At 42.2% G+C, this 20,589-nt stretch overlaps 2 protein-coding genes across 6 annotated transcripts in view; both read left to right on the top strand.

Annotated features, from left to right (window-relative positions):
- The window catches only part of LOC121667807 (peripheral-type benzodiazepine receptor-associated protein 1-like), a 42,157-nt gene extending 33,999 nt beyond the window's left edge, over positions 1 to 8,158 (top strand). Inside the window, exon 6 of the mRNA XM_042034882.1 lies at positions 8,049 to 8,158. Coding sequence (XP_041890816.1) covers positions 8,049 to 8,069 — 21 coding nt within the window. The 3' untranslated portion in view covers positions 8,070 to 8,158. The remainder of the gene's footprint in view (positions 1 to 8,048) is intronic.
- RIMBP2 (RIMS binding protein 2) overlaps positions 8,063 to 20,589 on the top strand; it is an 81,497-nt gene continuing 68,970 nt past the window's right edge. For all 5 annotated transcript variants that reach the window (XM_042034860.1, XM_042034863.1, XM_042034861.1 and 2 more), the window contains exon 1: positions 8,063 to 8,186. The gene's annotated coding sequence lies outside the window, so the exon portion shown is untranslated. The remainder of the gene's footprint in view (positions 8,187 to 20,589) is intronic.

Genomic DNA, 20,589 nt, shown 5'->3' with positions numbered 1-20,589 from the left:
GACCTTTTGTTAATTTGTTCAGTGAAATAGGATTCCCATGGTCTCAGTTTTTGTATTTAAGGGAAGAAATTGGCATACAGAGAGGGTGTTGGCTTTTCTCATTTTTGTTGCTAATTTCCTTTTGGTACATTTATTCTAATAGAGCTTAAAGAAAGAAGTCACTGGATAGTTTTGCCAGTTATGCATGAGAACATGAAAGATAGAATTGAAGAAAAAAACCACTTGGGCTCTCTATCAAGAAATGAAAAGAAATTGTTTCACTATGGTGGGGAAAAGAAATCAGCAAACAAAGCAAAAGTAGAAACGTGTCTAACCAATAGAGAAATTTGTTACTCTGAATTTATTTGGTGTTTCATAGTGCTTGGCATAGGAGTGTTTGGTGTTTCATAGCCCTTCCTGACAAATCAGTTTGTGCTCAGAACATCAGAAAACTCAAAATATTTTACAGCTGCTGACTGCACCATGGGAAAGGGCAGATCCTGGGGCTGGGGTGGCAAGGACTCTGCCCTAATCCAGGAGTCTGGTGAGGGATGGGCAGCAGGTTCTGACAGTCACCGAGGTCTGGAGGGACAGGAGGCAGGTGTAAAACAAGTGGGTGTGAGGTAAAGGGGAAAGAAATGGCAAAAATAGCTCCAGACTGGGGGATCTGATGGTCAGGAGGGGATGGCTGTGCTGGCTCTGACACTGCAGTTAGGGAGGGACATAAATTAGCTTTTTATTAATTTGAGAGAGGGGAAGAAAATAAATGGGTAGAGCTAATTAAAGATATCAGAAGGGCAGAGGCTATTCCTGGCCATTCCAATCTCCTCATTCACTGTAGATCACTGAAGACCAGAAACTTTCCCTTTTGCCCAATTAAAAAGGGTCAAATACTTGTGAAATCTCTCACCTCTCTGATCAAATGAGAAAGATTCCTCAGGTTAATGGCGAATATTTAAACTTTTTTCTTGAAATAATAAGAATGTTGTAAAAGAATTATTACTCTTTTCTATTAACATACCAAGCAGTAATTAATTATATTCTGTGATTGTTAATTATGATTTAGATGTTGGTATTGTGCAGGTCTGTACTGGTACGCTTCTCTTTAGGTCCAACAAGTGTTTATACTGGGAGAATGCTTATGTGTTAGTGTGTTTATAAAATGGGCATTTAGCTGCCAACTCCACTGATGCTCACTCAGATATAATGATTTTCATGGCTAACATTCTCCACACTGCATTGGAAAGAAGTACAAACTGTTTATGAAAACAGTGAAGTGTAAAGCTGAAAAATCTCAATTATTGCTTTGGAAATGAAATTATCTATTTTGAAAAATGTAGCACCTGCATAGCCCAAAAAACTGAATTGACAGAAGACTGAACAATGAAGTGTGCAAATGTAATCATGAACCCACTGGATTTTCAGGAACTGCAAAATAAAAACTGTGTCATGGTTTTGTAAACCTTAGCTAAAAAATTTGGCTTCTTTGTATTTGTTATGAGTTTACTGTGCATATTTCAAAGGAAGGAATGCTTGCAGTTCCTGGAGCAGAGGTTAGGGCCGGCCAAATTCTTGGAAAGCTCTGCTGCTGGCCCTGTAGTTTTGTTAGTTGCTCTTTGTTTTATTTTATATGCAGCCATAAATGAATGGACATAGCTATAAAGTTGATTAAAGAAGGGACTTAATGAAGGGTTGTAATTAAACTTGGAGGAAATGACAATGGAATTGAAATTCAGAATGAGCCTGTGTGATGTAAAGGCTGATGGTGTTGAGGCAGTAATCTGTATGAAATAATTGATTCTGCAGCCATTAGTCTTTTCTAATGAGATTAAGGACGAGGTGGCACGATCTCACTAATTAACTTGTTTTGTGACTTTGAAATATGATGTCATGGTACAAAACTGGTGATGGTTTAACACGCCAAGAAGCTCTCATACTGTAGGACAAACATCATCAAAGGGATTCCGTGTTCTCGGTTGTAACGGGGTTGAGGATCTGACTTAACACTAAAACTTGGAACCAAGCATCCTGCATGGTGCTGCCTCACTGAGGGAAAGGTGTCAGGAGAGGGCTCCTCCAGCTGCATTTGAGGCATTCTGTGAGGACTTTATGCTGACCATTACTGGCACCAAACGTGCTGTGGGGACCATTTCTAGGAGTATTAGCGTAGTACTGATCAAAAAACTTTATTTTCCCAATAAATGGAGCCCTTGCCTCTCAGTTAATATCACTTGTGTGGTTAAAAAAAAAAAAAGACATGCAAGAGTGAGGAAATGATATCATTTTCATACTTAAATATGACAGAAAATATCCTCTCTTTTCTTGCAGACAAATCCTGAGTAGAGTAGAGAAATTACATCCTGAATAGAGAAATTAGGTCTGCAGTGTTGTGGTGACCAAGTTCAAAATCAATAGCTTAGGAATTGTGAATTTCCATGTTCTTTCACTAGTTGAGTCCTGTGATTAACAAGTTTCTTCTCGTGGAGAGTAATAATTTTGCAAGTGATTATAAGGTGCTTTTGTTTTTCTAACAGCAATTTCCATAACTCCTCAAGGCCTGCTTCTTAGGCACTACCACTCTTATAGAAGCTTTCTGGTGTTGTCAGGAGCTTGTTATCCTTTCTCAAATCTCTCCCCCTTTCCTGCATGTGCAATTTAAAGTTAACCTCAGCCACATTTCTGTGTTAGGGGCTGTGCAGATCCACTGGTTTGGGTAAGATTTGGTGGTAATGCAGAATTGTAATAAACAAATGATTCTTTTTCAGTCATAACTAAAACATGCAGTGAGATTGCAAAGCACATGAAGTGGGGTTTTTTTCTGCTGGCAAGGCTGCCTGGAGAGTGCAGGGTGTGTTTGTGTGGAGGGTGGTCCAGGTGGGTGCCCTGTCAGAGGTTATCAGCTGCACCGGGTCAGGCAGGGGCAGCGGCCGGGGAGGAACCAGGGATCAGCCCTGGAAGCTGCAGGCAGGTGTGCAGTAAAAGAAATCAATAAAAATGACCTTTTGTGCTTCCTTGGGATTTGACTTTTGGATCAGTTTTTGTAGCAGACCTAGGAGGAGCTGCTCTGGGGTTCTGGAACCAGTGAGGAGTCTGTGCTTTGGGTAAGATGCAGTACCCCACCTTTTTTTTTTTTTTATATAATCACAAAGATCACATTAGTTTTTGCACATAATGTTGTTTTATTTCAGTGTTATAATGGCTTCTTCAGTTTTCCCTCTGGGTAAAATTGCAGGCAGATGTAAAATTTCATAGTTTTAATCTTTTAATAGAGGCTGTATGGGAAACAATGGACAAATACACACTGGGAGCTTGTGGAGGTTGGAGATAGGCAATATTGTTCTGTGTTGTGGGTACTGTGTGGTGTCACATCCCTTGTCTGAAACTCTGCCACGCTGTCTTGCATTACCACAGTGCAGGTAATGAGTTTGTTCTCTGCAGTATCTTTAACCTGAAAAATTAAGGGGCATTTTCACAGTGTTCCTAATCCCACAATCTTATTGTTAGCTACTTAGACTTAATCAGACAGCAATAAATTGTAATAAATTAATTATAGACAGTAAATAAAATACATCATCTTGGTTAGTATCTGTATTAAATGTGTCTTTCTCTGCACACACCCACACAGTGCAGAGCTGCAGAACTACTGCACATTGTAATACTGCTGATTATTTCACTAATACTGAATATTTGTGCTCTGATAGAGGCAAAAGGAAAAAGGCAGAGTGTTAAAAGCAGAGGTAGGTCAGGATAATCCTTTCAATATAAGAGGGAAGATTGAAGTGTGTTTTGTGAAGGATTTATTGAAGTGCCTTACATTACAAGCTCAACATTTAAGAATAACTTCAGTGGAGTGATAGCTTACAACTGTTGACATTTTGCCTTCCACGTTGAACGTTACTGTCCTCTGTGTAACCTGGCTGCTGACTCTTTGATCACCATGCATTCATCAGCTGCAATTTAGGACCAAAGTCAATTGCTGAATTATTTCTAATGTATAGTCAGAGATCATAAAAGATATGACACAGGGACAGCGTCTTTCAAATTAATGAATGTTAAAAACAAACTTATTTGACCTTATGAGCGTAACCCATCAGTGTTTTGGTTCCTCTGCAAGCCTTTGCTGGGCAGGTTATCTGCACACAGAGCTGTGAGCAGCACCCAGCAGCAGCAGTCTGGCACTCAAGCTCCTGTGAGGGATTTTCTGCAGAGACTGTTTGAGTTCTTCAGCAAACTTCCCACCCGTGTGTGCGCTGCAGCAGTTATCTCTGGGAGAGGGGCAGCTCCTCCTGCTGTTCCTGTTACCTGAAACCTTCCTGAGTGAAAACCCTGCAAGGGATATTATCATGAGGTTATGGCTCTGACAGGACTTTTACCTGCATTTATAGAGACACTGTAGATACTAGAGCTGTAAATTTGTGAAACTACAGGGAACTCTTTGCCTTTTGTACTCAGAGAGCCCTAAGGGAAGGCTGGAATTCCACAAGAGCAGTAATAACTCTCTGCAAAGTAACACTTTGACTGCAGATCCCGTGCTTGGACACCAAGCTGCAGCTGTGAACTTGCATTTTGAAGGCTCGTGCCCATCAGGCATCCCACTGCCCATTGACACAATCCTTGCAGCGAAACATTCCACGGTGTGAACGTGCGCCGCTGCATTTGTTTATGTCTTTAAGAAATAATGCCATCTCTCAAAACCAAACTTCGATAACCTGTACTGCATGAAGTGACTTCTCAAAATGTATCTTCCCCAGCAAAAGGCTTTGTCCACAGTTCTTCAGCAGTCAGCCTGCACCCTAATGAGTCACTCAGCTAGACAGGTTCCAGGGAGGATTGAATTACGATCCTGTTCAGCTGACACAAGGCAGCCACTGGTTCTCCTCAGGAAACTCATAAATAAATAAAAGATCCTGAGCTCCAGGCCCAAGCCCAGCAGAACTGTAGGGATGCATCCTTTTCTGAGTGATTGCCCATGTCCCACGAGTCCAGCCTTGATGCTGGCATCAGAATTACACTTGTGCTGATGAAGACACCAAACATTATGTAAGTAAAGGCTTTTAAAAATAGATGGAAATGTGGGGGTACGAGTGGAAGTTTCTATCGTTAGCTCTGTGCAATCTGTTAGACTGTAACCTCTGATATTTAGCTGTGCATATAGGATGCAATTCATAATGCCTTGCCATTTTGTGTGTGGAGGGACACTATCCAGAGGTATTTTTAGAATTCCATTCCAGGGAAAAAAATAAGAGTCTTTGGAAGAACTTACTCATGCTTGTCATCTTCTCCCTTCTTCTGTTACATTATGGGTTTTAGCACAAATTCAGGCTCCAGAGGGTGTAGTGCTACGTTTGTGTGACAACGAGAGTGATTGATCAGAGGAGTTTGCAGTTCAGCAGGTGATTTGGGATTAATGAAACGGAACAAGAGTGTGGGAGGAAGTTCTGTAACACTGCTGGGGATGGCTGTAACCTTGCTGTGCCCCTGGCTGAACGGTCCTGAGTTTTCCCAGGTACCAGAGCAAGGGAGCGTTGTAAGGAGGGCAGCTGGATACCTTTGGCAGATGCCCATAGGGAAGTTTTCTTTGGCACGAGGAAGAAGCACAGAGATGGTTATGTGAAAATGCAGCCACTGGGGGGGCAGAACTGTTGGCTGAAGAGAGGTGGGAACCGATACCTCGATGGTTTTCAACAGTTTGCAGAGAGGACGAGATCCGAGTGTTGTTTACTGGGTGGAAGGGAGTTATTGTCGTGGTCTCCTGCTGGCTGCACAGAGTGTTGGATCCTGAGGACACTGCTCTGTGTGGGCTAGCCTTGAGCCTTTCTCAATTTCCCTCCTGCCCCCTCAGTGTAGCTGAAATGAAGCCATCTCTGCAAAGGTGGGGGCTCATCAGAATTTAATTTGCTGAGCTTAATCAGCAGATCTTTCTACTCAGTTTTTTTATTATCTAGTTAGTGAAATGCAACCCAAATCAAGTATTATGGAAAGGTGCCTTGCTGCTTCAGAGCCCTAGTTGCAAGACAGTTTATTTCTAAAACTGCTCTTCCAACAGCTCCAACAACTTTGCACTTGGTTATTTTGACCTGAATCTTGCAAAAAGAGGGATGTGAGGATAGAGCACATGGTAGGGAGTTGTGAAGACTTTGTGGAAAAGTGAGGACGCACCAGAAGTTCTCACAGAAATTAACTGCAGAAGTCCCTCTGTGTTCCCCTGGAGTCAGGCTGGGAGCTGGGTCCCAGTGCCACCAAAGCTGCTCCATCCCTCAGGGGACAGGAAATAGAATGAAAGGCTCTGGATCAAGACAAGGCTAGGGAGAGATCACCCAGGAATTACTGTTGCAGCAAAACAGGCTCTACTTGGGGAAAATAATTTATTACCAATCAAATCAGATAAATAAAACCCAAACCCACTTCCCCCAGGCTCAGCTTTAATTCTGAATTATCTACCTGTGGGGAATGGGGGCTGCGTTCAGTCCATCACACGTTGTCTCCGACACTCTTAAAAGTGAGAAATTCTGATAAAACCCTTATTTCTACACTTGCATTTCTTCTGGGTTTTTATCGGTGTTCCTGTGCTGTTGAACACTCAGCCTTCAATGTATGTGTGTGACAAGGGATGCACTGAACTCAAGGATGGCTGTCCCCCAGCACTGCTCAAATGCTCGACTCTGTGCACCCTTTGGAAGTTCTAAAATTGAACCCTGCCAGTGGAGGTCTCCTCCTTGCACATATTTGCTGTTCTTCCCATCAGCTCATTCTGTCACGTGAGCTGTAGCCCTGTAAATTAAGTCTTAAAAATCATGGCATTTCTCTTTGCCAGAGCTACATCTGATCCTTGTGGAGGCAGCCACCACTCACTCCTGTCCATGCAGGGGACATTTGCACGAGGATCTGAATATGGAATCATCTCAGCAACTTCCTAATCTGAGCCTAGGAAGGACCAGTTAATTGCATTTCATGCTAGACTTTACATCAAACTTGGATTCATTTACAACTGTCACAATGCTGATGCTATGTTACATTGCTTTTTAAATCCTTCTTTATTTTTAAGAAACTTTTCCCCTAGTTCTTGTGTTTCTTGAAGAAGCAGCTTAAAATGATGTAGGTGGCATTGAAATTGATCTACTTGGTGAGAGGAAGGGAAGCTAATTTTGCCCAAGGGAAGTGCTTTATTGGCTCTTTTCTTGGGTTGTGGAGCTGAGCTATAACCAACTGGGATCTCACCCAGGGATCAGGGGGAGTTTTCCCACTGGTTTCAGTGGCTTTGGATTGCGTCTCTCTCCATGATTCATGGCCTCTACTGAGTCATTTTGCAAATGGTGTTTGATTGCTGGCCAGAGCAAAAAATGCTTAGCAGAGAGTTAAGTGGATTTGAACTATCCCAGCTTCAGGATCCTTCAAGTTTTCTCAGAAACATGTGGACTTCAAAGGATATTTGAGTGAAAATGTGCATTTGAGGTGGTTGTTCCCAAACCTTTTTGAAAAGGAATTTGAGAATGTTGTCTTCTCTCACTCCATCCAAAAAGGTTTGAAATATCAAGTCTAAAGATCCCTCTTAAGCTCAGGAGTACCCGAGCTGAGTGGGTGAGACAGCAAAAAAAACCTCCAGGCTTTCTAATGGTACTTTGTATTAACTTTTGCTGGAAATTTGTTGTTAATATGAAGAGATATTCTGGCAGACTTGCAGAGTGTAATGATAAATATTGGACAGAATTTTTCTGCTTTGTTCTATGTCCCTACGTTCCCGTGTTGAAACGGAATTCTTTCATTTGCCCTCTGAAATGAATTTCTTTTGAGGTACCAGTGATGATACCATTTAAGGCTTATTTTGGAGTTTTGTGTTGGACTTCAGTCTTGTTGCCTGCCCTGACAGAAATGTTTATTCAGCAAGGCTGAATTTATTTATTTGGATTGGCTTTTATTGTATGTAATGGACAATTAACCATCACTTTCGTGCAGCTTTTGGGGGCACATGCAGTGAAAAACCCGTTAAGGAAACACGCTGTGTGCCAGGAAGAGCAAGTGCACAGGTGTAACAAACTGGCCATTGACTTGTTTTCTTTTATCCTGCACAGTTTGGAAATGATCCATCATGACTGCAGCCTGCAACTTCACAGAAAATATTTGATCAGACCCAGTTTATAGAAGAGACACAGATTTCTAAGTCTCATGTCACCACCTTAAATCAAAAGCATCATCTCTGGCAGTTTTTAGTAAGTCCTGTCTTTGTTTTTACAGTTTTATGGCAACTGATGCATTTGAAGACAAGTTCTGTTTTGCAATCCATGCTGCTGATTTTGCTTGGCTGTGGGGTTTCTTTGTTTGCATGTGCACAACTTCAGGGGGTTGGGGATTTCTCAGGGGGGAGTTTGGGAGGGTTTAACTCCACCCTCTTCAAAGCCACGTACTTTGTACTGATTTCTTAAACTCTTGTAGAATGACAGCAGTACTTACATAAAACACATAGGTGCTTGTGATGAAACGAGAGCTTAAAAGCCAAAAATATGACATAAATAATTCCAGTGCTTAGGTCTGGATGCATGAGTAAAAGTGCAGGAGCCTGTGCGCAGTCTGTGGTTCTAATCAGCACATTCCAATCCAGCTTGGTGTATCCATCCTGACACTTGATTCTGAACATCAGCAGGATTTTTCCAGTTGGATTTCTTGTGTTTGCACATGTTCTGATTTTCAGGCACCTTTTGAATTTAGAGAAGAAACTTTTAGAAGGCTTGGCTTGTTAGTTGGTCCCCATCTCCTGGTGGCTGAGTTATGAGGAGATGTTCATAAATCACCTCTGATCTTCAAAGCACTCTGCAGCCAGTAACTAACAGAATCATTTAAAGAAAATTAATTTTAAAATGCCATTTTTAAACCTTATGTTCTCACTATTCTTCTTTGTACCTCACTGAACTGAAAGTAAAGGCTTAAAGCTTTGCTTTAAGAACCTGATATTTGAAGCTTGAGGTTCTAAATTTGGTGCTGGATTTATCCATTTGAAGGCTATGAGTTTGATTGCATCAGAAGTAATTATATTTAATATGACAAGAGAAAAGTGCATAAATGTGATCTTTTGAACGGCTGTTAATGCCTTCTTTGCATCTCTGCTTCTGAAAAGAATAATTACATAGCTGTGATGTGAACTGAATGTTAAGGTCTGGTGAAAGACATTTCTGGTAAAAAAAGGGGAGTCAATCTTTTGAAGTTGTGTCAGATTTCCCTTAACAGGAGGCCTTTGAGAAGAGAGGTGGTTGTTTGTAGACCCAGACCCAGTACACTTAAAAATGACAGCTTGAGGCAAACCTGGCACACCACTGAAATTAGTGGGGATTTTGCTGGTTATTTCCTACACACAAATAATTTGTGCCTTCAAGAACCATCATAAAGTGTTGTAAACCAAAAAGCATTGGTTTGGATTTGGGTCTTGGGAACAGAAAAGAGAAATGACTGCAGCAGTCAGGCTGTACCTCTGGGTCTGTTTGGAGTCCATTCTCACTGCTCTGTTTGCCAGGTTTAAGGGGAACACACGAAATCTAAATGGTTGTTGGGCAGTAGCAGCCTTCTGGATAACGGGTAAACTTTGGACACCCAAACCAGCTTCTATTTAAAACACTGTTGTTTCCATAGTTTTGAAGTGTGGATACTGAGAGAGACAGAAGCTCTGATGCCAGGTCTAAAATTGCCCAACAAAATATTAAGTCATGTTTCTTTAATACTGCACTTACAGTACTAAATTTTAACCTACTGTTCTCTCCTATTTAATTTTTAATGAATTGCTGCAGCTGTATCAATAATGACAATTTTTAGCCATTTCCACTGGAGATCAGAAAAACTGGGTGCAGTTTTTTCCTTCTGGTACTGTGTGTCTCAGCAGTGGTTTTGCTGTGAGACAAGACGCCTGTGTTTCAGCAGAGCCAGTTTTGCCTGTGTGATACTCCAGAGCAGGGCTGTGGTTCCCTTTCCGTGCACAGAACGCAGCGCTCGCAGCGGGTGCCCGGTGTTACCATGGCACAGCAGCCTGGCGCTGCTGCAGCTGCAGGGATGACGTGCAGCTCCCTGGCTGCCTTTAAACTGCTCAGAGTTTTGGAGGGGGCTGATCAAAGGCCATTATTGTGCGTGGAATTACTGTGTGTGCAACGCCACGGGCGCCGCGGCAGCTGAGTTTCTGCACCAGCAGCACTGCTGAGGCGCAGCCCTCTGTGCCCCTGGGGGGAATGTGGGGCTGCTTCAGGCCTCTGTGAGAAGAGGGTTTCTCTAAAACACATCTGAGCTCCATCTGAGCCCTTGTGCCTCTGTGCAAAGCAGGAATCTCTGGTGCTCCCCCCAGGTGCTCGCTGGGTTTCATTGTTTACCGGGGTAACACGAGGTGTTCAAATAACAGGGAAAAAGCGCTGTAAGAAAAGAAAGGTTGTTAACTGCTTGCTGTTGAGAGATGGCTTTCAGTCTCTCAGTGATGGCAGAATGGTGAGTCTGGACACCAGTATAGCAATAAAGCATATTAATTCCTCTGGTTGTAATAATTGGTATTTATCGTAGACTGCTGGCTCCAGGAAAGGAACTTTTTCTGGTTACCTGTCTTTCCTGTGCCTTGTTTACGGGTGAGAGTTTTAGCAATGAAACCAGCAATGTCCATGGCCAAAGCCAGGGTCTGGATTTTGGAAAACACTGATGTTGATCACAATGCATTTGAATTTTTCTAATTTGGCATCTCTTTTAAGCATTTTTAAATACATGGCACTGAGTCCTAATGAGCTTTACCAATCCGTCATCAGTTTTCTCTCTATATCATTGCAGTGACTAATGCAGCTTTCCATTTCTAATGGCATTTTCTAGATCAGCTATTACCTGTGCAAATGCAGAATTCTGTTTTAAGTTTATTGATACAGTGCCAGCATAATAAAAGCCTTTCTTAGCTGCAGGCTATGAAGGAAACTTCCATCAAAAATAGATCTTAATGGGGTTTTAAGAAGCATTTTTTTCTAATCATATTTCAAGCAGGTCATTAAATTCCTGAATGAGTAGAAGCAGTGAAGGATATTTAAAGGCCCAAACAATGAGACATGTCCAGTATAAGATTGGATTAAATTAGTAGCCATGAAAGCAGGCTGACCTTTCTTCTTTCTTCCCTAGAACATAATATTCTTACTCCCACCGTTTAAAGAGATTGCTGACTGGAATATGACCTTTTAATAAAGACACCTTCAGTCCCATATCCCGTTGTTTCTCTCTGTGGTGAGCAGAGCAGCGGCAGAGTGAGGACAGGTCAGGAGGGGCTGCAGCTGCCAGGCTCTGCTGCTGCCTGGCCCGTGTGGGTCACGCTGCCATGGGGCAGCAGGGCATCCTCAGGGCTCAGAGCAGCACCAGGGAGCGAGCCCGGAGCAGAGGCAGAGCAGCCTGGCTGTGCTCCATGCAGCCCTGCCCTGTCATGACTCTGGACAGAACAGGCTCTGTGTTTTCCAAGTGTTCTGGGTCTGTAGCTGTGATTTCTCTTGTTAATCCTGCTGCGTTATAAAATTCAGCTGAAATGCCTCTGGTAGCCTTTCTTGTACATGATACACTCCAACTGTGGGGGTGCTTCTGTTACAAACAAGGCTTTGGGCTTTGTGGCTCCAGGGCTATGGGACATCCCCAGATGGCTTCAGTGCAGCTGAGGTGACTGAGCAGTGCAGTTGACCCAACAGAGAGGACCAATGGCACATTGCTATCTCTCCTCCTTGATAAGGAACAGACCAAATGAGCTAATTAATGTCTAAAGAAAGTCAAAGACACACTCAGGAATCGAATGCAGATTTTCTTATGCCCAGGCAGTGCTTTCAGCACATGGTTTTCCTTCTTGTGTTTTGCTCTCTGTCATTCGGATACGTCTGACCAACAAGGAACCAGTGACACATTCAGGGGCTCTGCCTCCCTTCAGTCAGTTATTTTCTGGATTATGAATTGGGATTCTGTTCAAGAGACAGTTTATATATATTTTTTCACATATTGATTGTTGTTTGTGGATGTAGTGTGTATTTTCATGAACCTCACTCACCACCCGGTGGTGTGTTGATTGCTCTCTGAAAGGGCACCATCTGCATAAGTCAAGCTGTATATTTATTATCTCTCCCCTAAATGTAATGTCTATTGTCACAGCCCTGCTTTCACTCCAAATTGCCTCATCAAGTGTAATACTTGTATCAGACAGGAAAGCTGAAGGATCCCAGTGTGTTATTGTTATCAGTTACAGCAAAACAAAAGGCAAGGTGATTTATTACTTCATTTTTCTGAAACACATTATAAGATTAACTTTTTGGCTTATACTTTTTCGTGTCCTAATTACATTTGTCTCTTGTTTAATCATCTTTAAGAGAAAATAGGATGTCTGAGGAGAGAACATGATTTAATTAACTTTTGTCCTAATGAATCACACTGCAGAATATTGTAGTGGCCTCATTTGCTTGCAAGGCTTCTTGTCCAGTTCAGTGGCTGGAGGCAAAGCATTCAGATGATACTGAAAAATGTAAATCTTAAACCCCATACAAATATCTTTAGGCCCAGTGGTGTTGCTGCTGAATTCAGAGGTGTATTTTGTGATGGGTTTCTATTTTGGCTTGAGACTTAATTCACAAATTATTTAGGGGACTGCTCGACTCCTTTTTACAGGATGCATGAGAATTTAGATTTTACTTTCAAACAGGGATTGCATCAAACCCAGGTGAGGAAAATGATGGTGAATATCAAAGCTTTCTCCAGTGGGAACAGTTGTCACACCTCTGTTCTCAGGTCCAGAGCTGTTTCAGGCATGTGCTGAGGCTTTGAAAAAACAAATACTGATTTTGTTGCTGGCCTTTATATTATGAGACAACTGATTCTTCATCTTCTGGTTGTCTTCCCATTCTTGAACTGGAGTGAGTCCTTTAATGCATTTTAAGGGGCTTTTAGCAGCCTTCATAAAGCTGAAGACTGCAGTCACTACTCTGGCAAACAGGGTGGCAAAAGAATCTCTGTCCTATTAAAATTGGTGATCTAGAACCCGAAGGGTCTGCATTCCATTTCCAAATATCTGCAAGTCTCTTTGCTAGTGTCAATGTTCGTGTTTTTTTCATGTGGGCCAAATTCTGGTTACCATCAGTACCACTGAAGTCAGCAGGGCTGTGGCAGGAGGAGTGGTGCAAGCACGAAACAGCCTTGTCTGGGTGAATAATCAAACTGTTCTGACAGCAGGTGAATGGAGGTGAGCAGTATTTGGATGCACATTTCTCTCTGTTTCCTGGAGAAGTTCTAATGATTAGATCTGTAGCAAGAACACTGCTCAGAGCTACCAGACTTCCTTTTCACTGGCTAAAAACACCAGAAATGTTGGATCAAAAATCCGGTTTATATAAATGCTGTACAGAGTGTACAGCACTTTGTAAAGTCAACACAGCTGGGAGAAGGATGCTTTAAATGAAATCCCTTTCTGAATATGGATATGAGGGCCTATGATGAGCCCATGGCTTGGTGATGTACATCAGAGATTAACGGTGTACTGGGGAAAAGCATATTGAATGTCAAAAAGATGTGTAAGGATGTATTTCTGAGCTGTCCCTTTTAATCAGATATAACCAGCAAAACTGAGATGTGTGAACAGGAACATTAGTGTGTGTTGAAGTTCACAAATTCCTGTCCCATCCTGTGCTTGGCACTCACACATGTTTTATATTTGCATCTCAGTCTGGGGATCTCAGCAAAGATTCCAAATGCAGGAGGTGCTTCACTGAAAAATGTTGGTCTAAAAAAAAAAAACAAGGTCCTTCTGTGAAGAGTTTAAAGCTGACAAGGTAAGTCATGCAGAATGCTGGTGTTCAGATCAAAAGTAACTACGCAGCTGCAAACCCCTGTCCCAGAATTTTTAATTCTTATGGTAAATTAAGCTGTCATTGAAATTGAAAGTATCGTAGTTCTCAGCGTTGTCCTTCAGCAACTTCTTGCAGCTTGGAGCATTTGCTGTGTCTCAGGAAATGGAACTTGACACTGAGAAAGTTACTTGCACTGTGATGAGGGTAGAATGAAGCTGGGAGTCACACAAGACCAGGTTACTAAAGGCAAACAAACTTCTGCTTCTCAGTTTCAATAGTTTGGAGGTTGCACCTCTGATTTGGAGAAGCAGTTGTCATTCTGCCCTCCAAGAAAAGCAATCCAGTTCTGGTTTTAATTGATTAAAATTGAGTGTATGAAGCTGTGAGTGCCTTCAGACAACTTGGAAATGCTCAGTGCTCACCATGCAGGAGTGCTGTGAAATGTGTGAGGAAGTGTGTGCAATACTTCAGTTATTTGCCACTGTAAATAATTGGGACAGGCAATGTCACTGGTGTTGTACTGCAGATCCTTTGATAAGCATGAGATTAAATCAGTTCTGGAGCAATCATCACTTGGGATGTTCTGTCTTACTCTCCCCTGGTGCACACAGCTGTCTGTGAGGGACCCGTACTGCTCGTGCAGAAACCTCGATTTTCTGTGTTTGAAGGAAAGCTGCAACATCAGTGCCCTGTCTGCAGAATGTAATGATGGGGAGATCTCATTGCTGGGTTTCATTGAAATTGCCTCCAAAGTGGCTGCACTGGTTAATTTTTTCCTTCTTAAAAAAATAAGTTTCAGACACATTGAACCCTTTTACCTGAGAGGCAGTGGGTGGACGAGGGGAAGGAGTCGTGCTCAGCACAGCAAGGAGATAATGAGCTATATAAATAATTTGCAACACATTTTAAAAATATGCTTCTGTAGAGCCAAAAGCATCTTGGCTTGAGTGTATGGGCTCAAATATGTATCTGAGACCTCATTTCAGCAAGGCAAATAGAATTTAGCTCTTTCTCTGTGTGGTCTTTCCGCATTCAGAAAATGAGATGCAGTCATAAAGGAACAGAATGTGACACATGTTAAGACCACTCATGAACATATTTTGAAACTCCCTGGTTCCTTCTTAAGCAGTAGATGACATGTTTTGTGGAGTTGCCAGGAAGATTTTTAGATCATTTCCAGCAGGTAAAATTCCAGAAACAAAGTGGCACAGGCATCTTCCCCTGGAGAGGTGATGAGTGCAAACACTTCAAATATTCTGCTGTAACAGTTCAGTTAACAGAAAATAAAATGCAATTCTAGACCTACCCAATATTTCCACAGATAACTGGAAGATGCATTTTAATGGGATTTGATCTTTTGCAAAAATCCCTGGATAATACTATTTATGAAATGTTATTGAGATAAGAAAACAGTTCTGGAGCTGGATATCTGTTAGGATGGGGATGAGCCATTATCTCTTTATTAACTGGCTCCTGGTTCCCTGTGGGCAGCAGGATTTTCCCTGACTGTGTCAGGAAGGAGTCTGAGGAAGGTGTTGGGCTCACAGCTGCCACTGCACAATAAAACCCTCCCAGTTTCTGGCCACGAGGCTCTGTTGTCTTTTTGTGCCGTATGATGGAGCCTTGTAGCTCTCTTTGCAGTATTCTGGCTGAGGTACTTTTGTTATTCTAAAATTCTGTGGGTTTATTTGTTTATTTATGTCTATGCTAGCACATTCTCCTCCAATTGCTGACTTATTTGTGTGTCATTAAAAAATGGTCTTCTTTCCTTCAGTTTCTAGTTTAGTTTTACAGATTAGGTGTTAACAGGTGCTTTGGACAACTCTCCAGGCCTTGTCTCTCAGATGTGACACTATCTGCTGTACACCCTGTAGTAGATAAGTAAAGTTCAAAATAATATTTTCTACTATTTTGATCACACTGGTAATTAAAAACATTAATTTTCAGTATTGATAAAAGTGAAGAGCTATGTACATCTGTCCTGGGTATTTTGTCCTTATCACTGCAACATGCTGCAGAGAATATCTCGTTCCTGATGGGACTCCCAGGAGATGAGAAGCATTTAATTCTTCATTTAATACTTCACCTCAGTGCTTTGTTAGATAAAATTCATGAGGTCTTCCAAGCACACCCGAGATGTGTGTGCTGGCCTGGGGGGTGTGTGCTGCTGGATGAGCCCAGCAGCTCGTGGGCAGCAGCCCAGCCCCAGACAGGCATTGCTTTCTCTGGCTGCTTTCTCTGGCTGCTTTCCCTGCCGCTAAAAATAAGAAGCAAGGCCAAGGATATGAGCAGGCAGAGTCAGATTGGGACTTAGAGATGTGAGATGTGTGTGTTGGTTTTTTTTAGTTTTTCTCTCAGGGATTTAAGTGGAGATGCACTGGAGGGAAGCTGGCTGAGCTACTGCCCCGCCAGTGCCTTGTTTTCCTTGTGGATTATCAGGGAACTCCAATCTGGTCCCTTTCATCAGCACTGAGCCACTTTAAAAACAAAACCAGTGCGTGTGATTATCAGAAGCAGTTCCATTTTTAACGCACAGTTCGGCTCAGACACCAGAAAATAAGACCAGTGTGTATTAAAAGGTTGTTGAGTGTGGAAATTAGTGAAATATATAAATGTGGCAATAAAATCTGCATGTGGCTGTCACTTTATGGCGTTGTGAATACCTATTGCCACGTTAAATGATGGTGTTCCCTCAGCCTGTCTGTGATGTGTACACATCAGCGCAGGCATTAGAGGCTGGAGTCCAGAGAAGCAGTGATTAGCATATTTAAAGTTTCCTGTGCTGACTGCTTAAATACATTTGCATTAATAGAAGGATGAGACCTACTTCATGATGTTCTCTGTGTGACAAAAGCTAAAAATAGTTTTATTAGAACTTTGGCTGCAGCTCTGCTAAATTTTAGCAGTTTGGGGGAAAGGAAAACACTTTTGAAAGGTTATAATTAATGAGTTATGTGTTGGGTTTTTTCCTAAAGTATACCAAAATAACATGAAGAAATTGGGACAAGCATGCTATTTTGTGCCTTGGCATTTTGAGGGTTGCAGCCTGGCTTCCCACTTGAGATGGGGGTGGGCTCTGCTGCTGCTGCTCCAAACAGCTCACCCTGGGAAGGAATCCAGTGTGGAAATGTAAAGATGATTGCAGGAAGCAAATTCTGTTCTGAATTTACAAAGTGAAGAATTAAGCCTGCCACTGTCTGATGCTGAAAGGAATCCAGCATGGAGTGACTTTATTTGAGAGAGCGTAAATTGTGTTTAAATAGCTGACAACTTTTGTATGACCATTCTGAATTTTTTGTGAATGACCATTCTGCTTTTCTCATGGAACACCCACTAACTCGCTCAGATGCTGAGGAGTTTAACAATTATCTTCTCAGCCATCTTTGGAGGGGAAGGAAAGAAAGCAACCCTCAGTGCTGAAAAAGAGCATTTGGATGTGCTGGTAGTATTGTGCCAGATGTGATTTAAATATCCCTGGGAGACAGAACAAGAGACATCAGGATGGTTCACCATCTTAGCAGGGAAGAAGTAGTAGAATAGAAAGGTAAGCTGCTGTGATGGTGTGGTCTTCAAAGCACTTCTAGGAGTTCTCACCAGGATACTTTGGCAACCACTGATAAGTTGCAGAGACTTTGTCTGGAGTATTTCAGCCCAGCTAAATACCCCATGTGAGAAGCTTATTCATATTTTTGAAAGGCTGGAGCCTCTGAGACCGTTAAAATCTGGCTTTGAAAGCTCAAGAGAACAGTTTTTGTACCCTTATTCCTAGCATGACATTTTCTATTTCAGCACTTAGGCTGTTGCTATTCTATCAGTTGGCTTCTAGTAGAAAACGTGGATTGATTTGATTTTTAAAGGTAATCAAGATCTTGTAAGTTTCAAAATTTTAACACTCAAAAGGCTCAGTTCATAGCTAATTTTATCTCAGCTGTGATTTCAAAGTTTTCCTCTCTGTTTCCACCCTCAGCTGTGCTCCTATAGAAGGAGCTCCGTGCACTGCCCACGGTAGGGACAGTTCTGAATACAGCTGAAAGAAGCATTTCTGTGCTAAAACCCTTTGTCTTTATTAATGGTTTTCTCTGCATTGCGATTTAAGGAGACAAAGGAGGATGTGTCTGACACACTCTGGGCCTGTATTTCCGTGCCAACCTTGGTATCCGTGCACGTACAGTGTGTTTGGGGATTCAGCTGGGAGAGGAGGAAGGAGTCCCATGCCTGCCCTGAACTCCAGCCCATGGGCTGCATCTCTGTGATGGGAGTTGTAAACTTGCCAGAGGCAGCTCCTGATTATGGGGAGAGCTCTGGGTTTGCTGGCTGATGATTGAGTTATGGATCTCTGAAACCTGTCTGTGGTGCAGCAGCTCTGGGGCAGCATCAGGCTCCAGAGCTCCCAACCAATTTCATAGCAAACTTGATTAAGCCATTAAATTGCAGATCACTCCTGACAGTAAATTAATTCTTAATCCAAGTCCTATTCTGCACTACGTTGGGAGACTTTTGCCAGGAGGCCAGTGGCTTGAAAATGGGTAATTAAATTCTGCTGTAAATACATTTTTATCTAACCTTCTGCTTGCAGGAGCTGGCAAACAAGCATGAGCCATTAATTAATACCTGTAATTTGGTTTAGTTGGAATAAGCCCTGCTCTTGTCAGATTCTGAAATGTGAACCAAGGTTATGAAGTTGGGGACTAAGTAAAAGATAAAGAAAACTGACCAAAATGCATTCATAAGAGAATCTGTTCCTACTTTTCATTGTAAAAGTGTTGTGTAGTTTGCAAATTTGGGAATAGTTTGATCTGAAGTCAACATAAAAAAATACTTTAAAAGCCCCAAATATAGGAAGAGTACCAATAGTGAGAAGATGTATTCTGGGCATTTCTCATTTATGTAATTAATCTCCTATGACCCAACTTTACAGCTTCAGGAGTTAGTTTTAGCAGACTGATCATGTCCTGTGCACATGGAGTTGTGCATTAGTTGTCACCTGAGGCTTTCATTGTTTGCATTTGAAGTAAGAAGTGTTGGTTGCAGGTTTGTTTCCAAAGGATCAGAAGGAAACTAGAACCTTGTTTGCTTGTCCTCTAGCCATAGTTCTGAACCAAACTCAGTTTTCTTACTTTTCTTCCATATTTTTTTCCATTTCCTATAAGACCAGGATGTTTGACAGTTGTAAGTCTGGCTCCTTTTTTAAGGCTGGATACCTCCTGATTCCCATTAAAGACAGAAGCAAGCGTCTCTCTGTTATTTGCCTGTGAAAAATAGCTCCTAATGCCTTCAGCATTCCGAGGTACTTCCAGCTCTGCAAACTGCTTTGAGTCTTTCACAGGGAGTCTGACTTTGCTTTCACATGCTCTAAATACACACACAGGTAATATTGTGCAGGCTTAAAGTCCACACTCTGAGATTTGTTGCTTTGCTTTCCAATGTTATTAAAAATTTAACCATGTCTCCAACTGAGACACTTTGTCATTTTGAGAGCAATGTAAATGTTAATAATTAAGGGCAATTAAAAAGTGTGTTAAAAGTCATGTAATTTTTATGGCTTCACTGACTGAATAATAGATGCCTCCTGGATTTTCTATCGTTCCAGATTGTTATTAAGCAAAGCCTTCTCCCATCCTGGAAGTCCTGTGCTCAGTTTGAGCACTGGCCTTGTGTGAACCTTAGGCTTGCAGCCTTTTTACACTTCCTTGCAATCCCTGCTGCCCAAAGGGCACAATCTGAGATAGAAATGTTTCCCGTTGCCTGTCCCGTGGCTGGCTGGCACTGCTGTCTCTGACAGTGAGTCCGTGACCAGGGGACACTGAGCTGAGCCCTGCTCCAAGGAGAAGCTCTTGGCTGTCACAAAGGCTCTTCCGTAAAATCCTTCTGTCCCTCTGCTGCATCTTTGCCACAGCTGCTTGTTTCAAAGAGCAGAATAGGACACAGGCTGCAAACTCCTGCCCAGCCTCCTCTCATCATTTTAGGAGGATATTTTGTAGTTTTCAGTGCAGCTGAGCTTTACCTTGAAAGAAAGAAATTCTCTCTTGGCTTTTCACTTGCCAAGGGGAAATGATGGAAATTCTCTGAGCAATCTGCCTGGATTTCCTCGTGTCCTTGCAATGTCTGCATGCCATGTAAATTCTGTCTGTAGTGGAAGCACTGCCAGCCTCAGAGCCAGAGCCTTGGAGAGCATGAGAGAGAGAATGGGAAAATTTGGTGAATCAAATGCTTGACTTTGGTAGTTACTTGCAGGGAACTGCAATTTATGTGTTTCTCCTTGGCAGATAACTGAGGGGAAAAAATCTACTTTTGCACAACATCACCAATACAGAAAATTACTGTGAGTTTTTCCCACCCCATTTCCCTTTGCTGCTGTATCAGCAGGAGGGTTTTGGAGGTTTTTGGGCTTTTTGACTTCAATTCTGGATTTTAATTTCAGTTCTCTTCCTTGGATTCTAGCCTTGGGAGTCCATCTCCTTGTCACATGAACCCATTTGGATTGACAGACGGGCTGGGCCATACCCTGTGCAAGACCTGAAGTATTCAGATTCTGGAAATAATTTTCCTGAAATAGGAGCGTGTCCTTATCTATAAAATGAATAAGGCTGCAGTCCTCCCATGTAGCAGCATTTTTAGCACATTACCATATAATTAATTTTAAAACCAAGACAACCCCTCGAGTGTGAGTGGGAAATCTCTGCCTCTGGGGGAAGGTAACACCATATTTAGTAACCTGAACAGCACAGTCAGGGAGGCACTGTAAAATCTCTGTTAAAGCATGTTTAAGTAGCTGAGCACCTGGGGGGTTTGCTAAATGCGC

This window comes from Corvus kubaryi, unplaced genomic scaffold, assembly GCF_017639235.1.
Source record: "Corvus kubaryi isolate FWS band 111438036 unplaced genomic scaffold, C.kubaryi_AGA036_p1.0 37382, whole genome shotgun sequence".
NCBI classification, from domain to species: Eukaryota; Metazoa; Chordata; class Aves; order Passeriformes; family Corvidae; genus Corvus; species Corvus kubaryi.
This window is presented reverse-complemented; position numbering and strand designations above follow the sequence as displayed.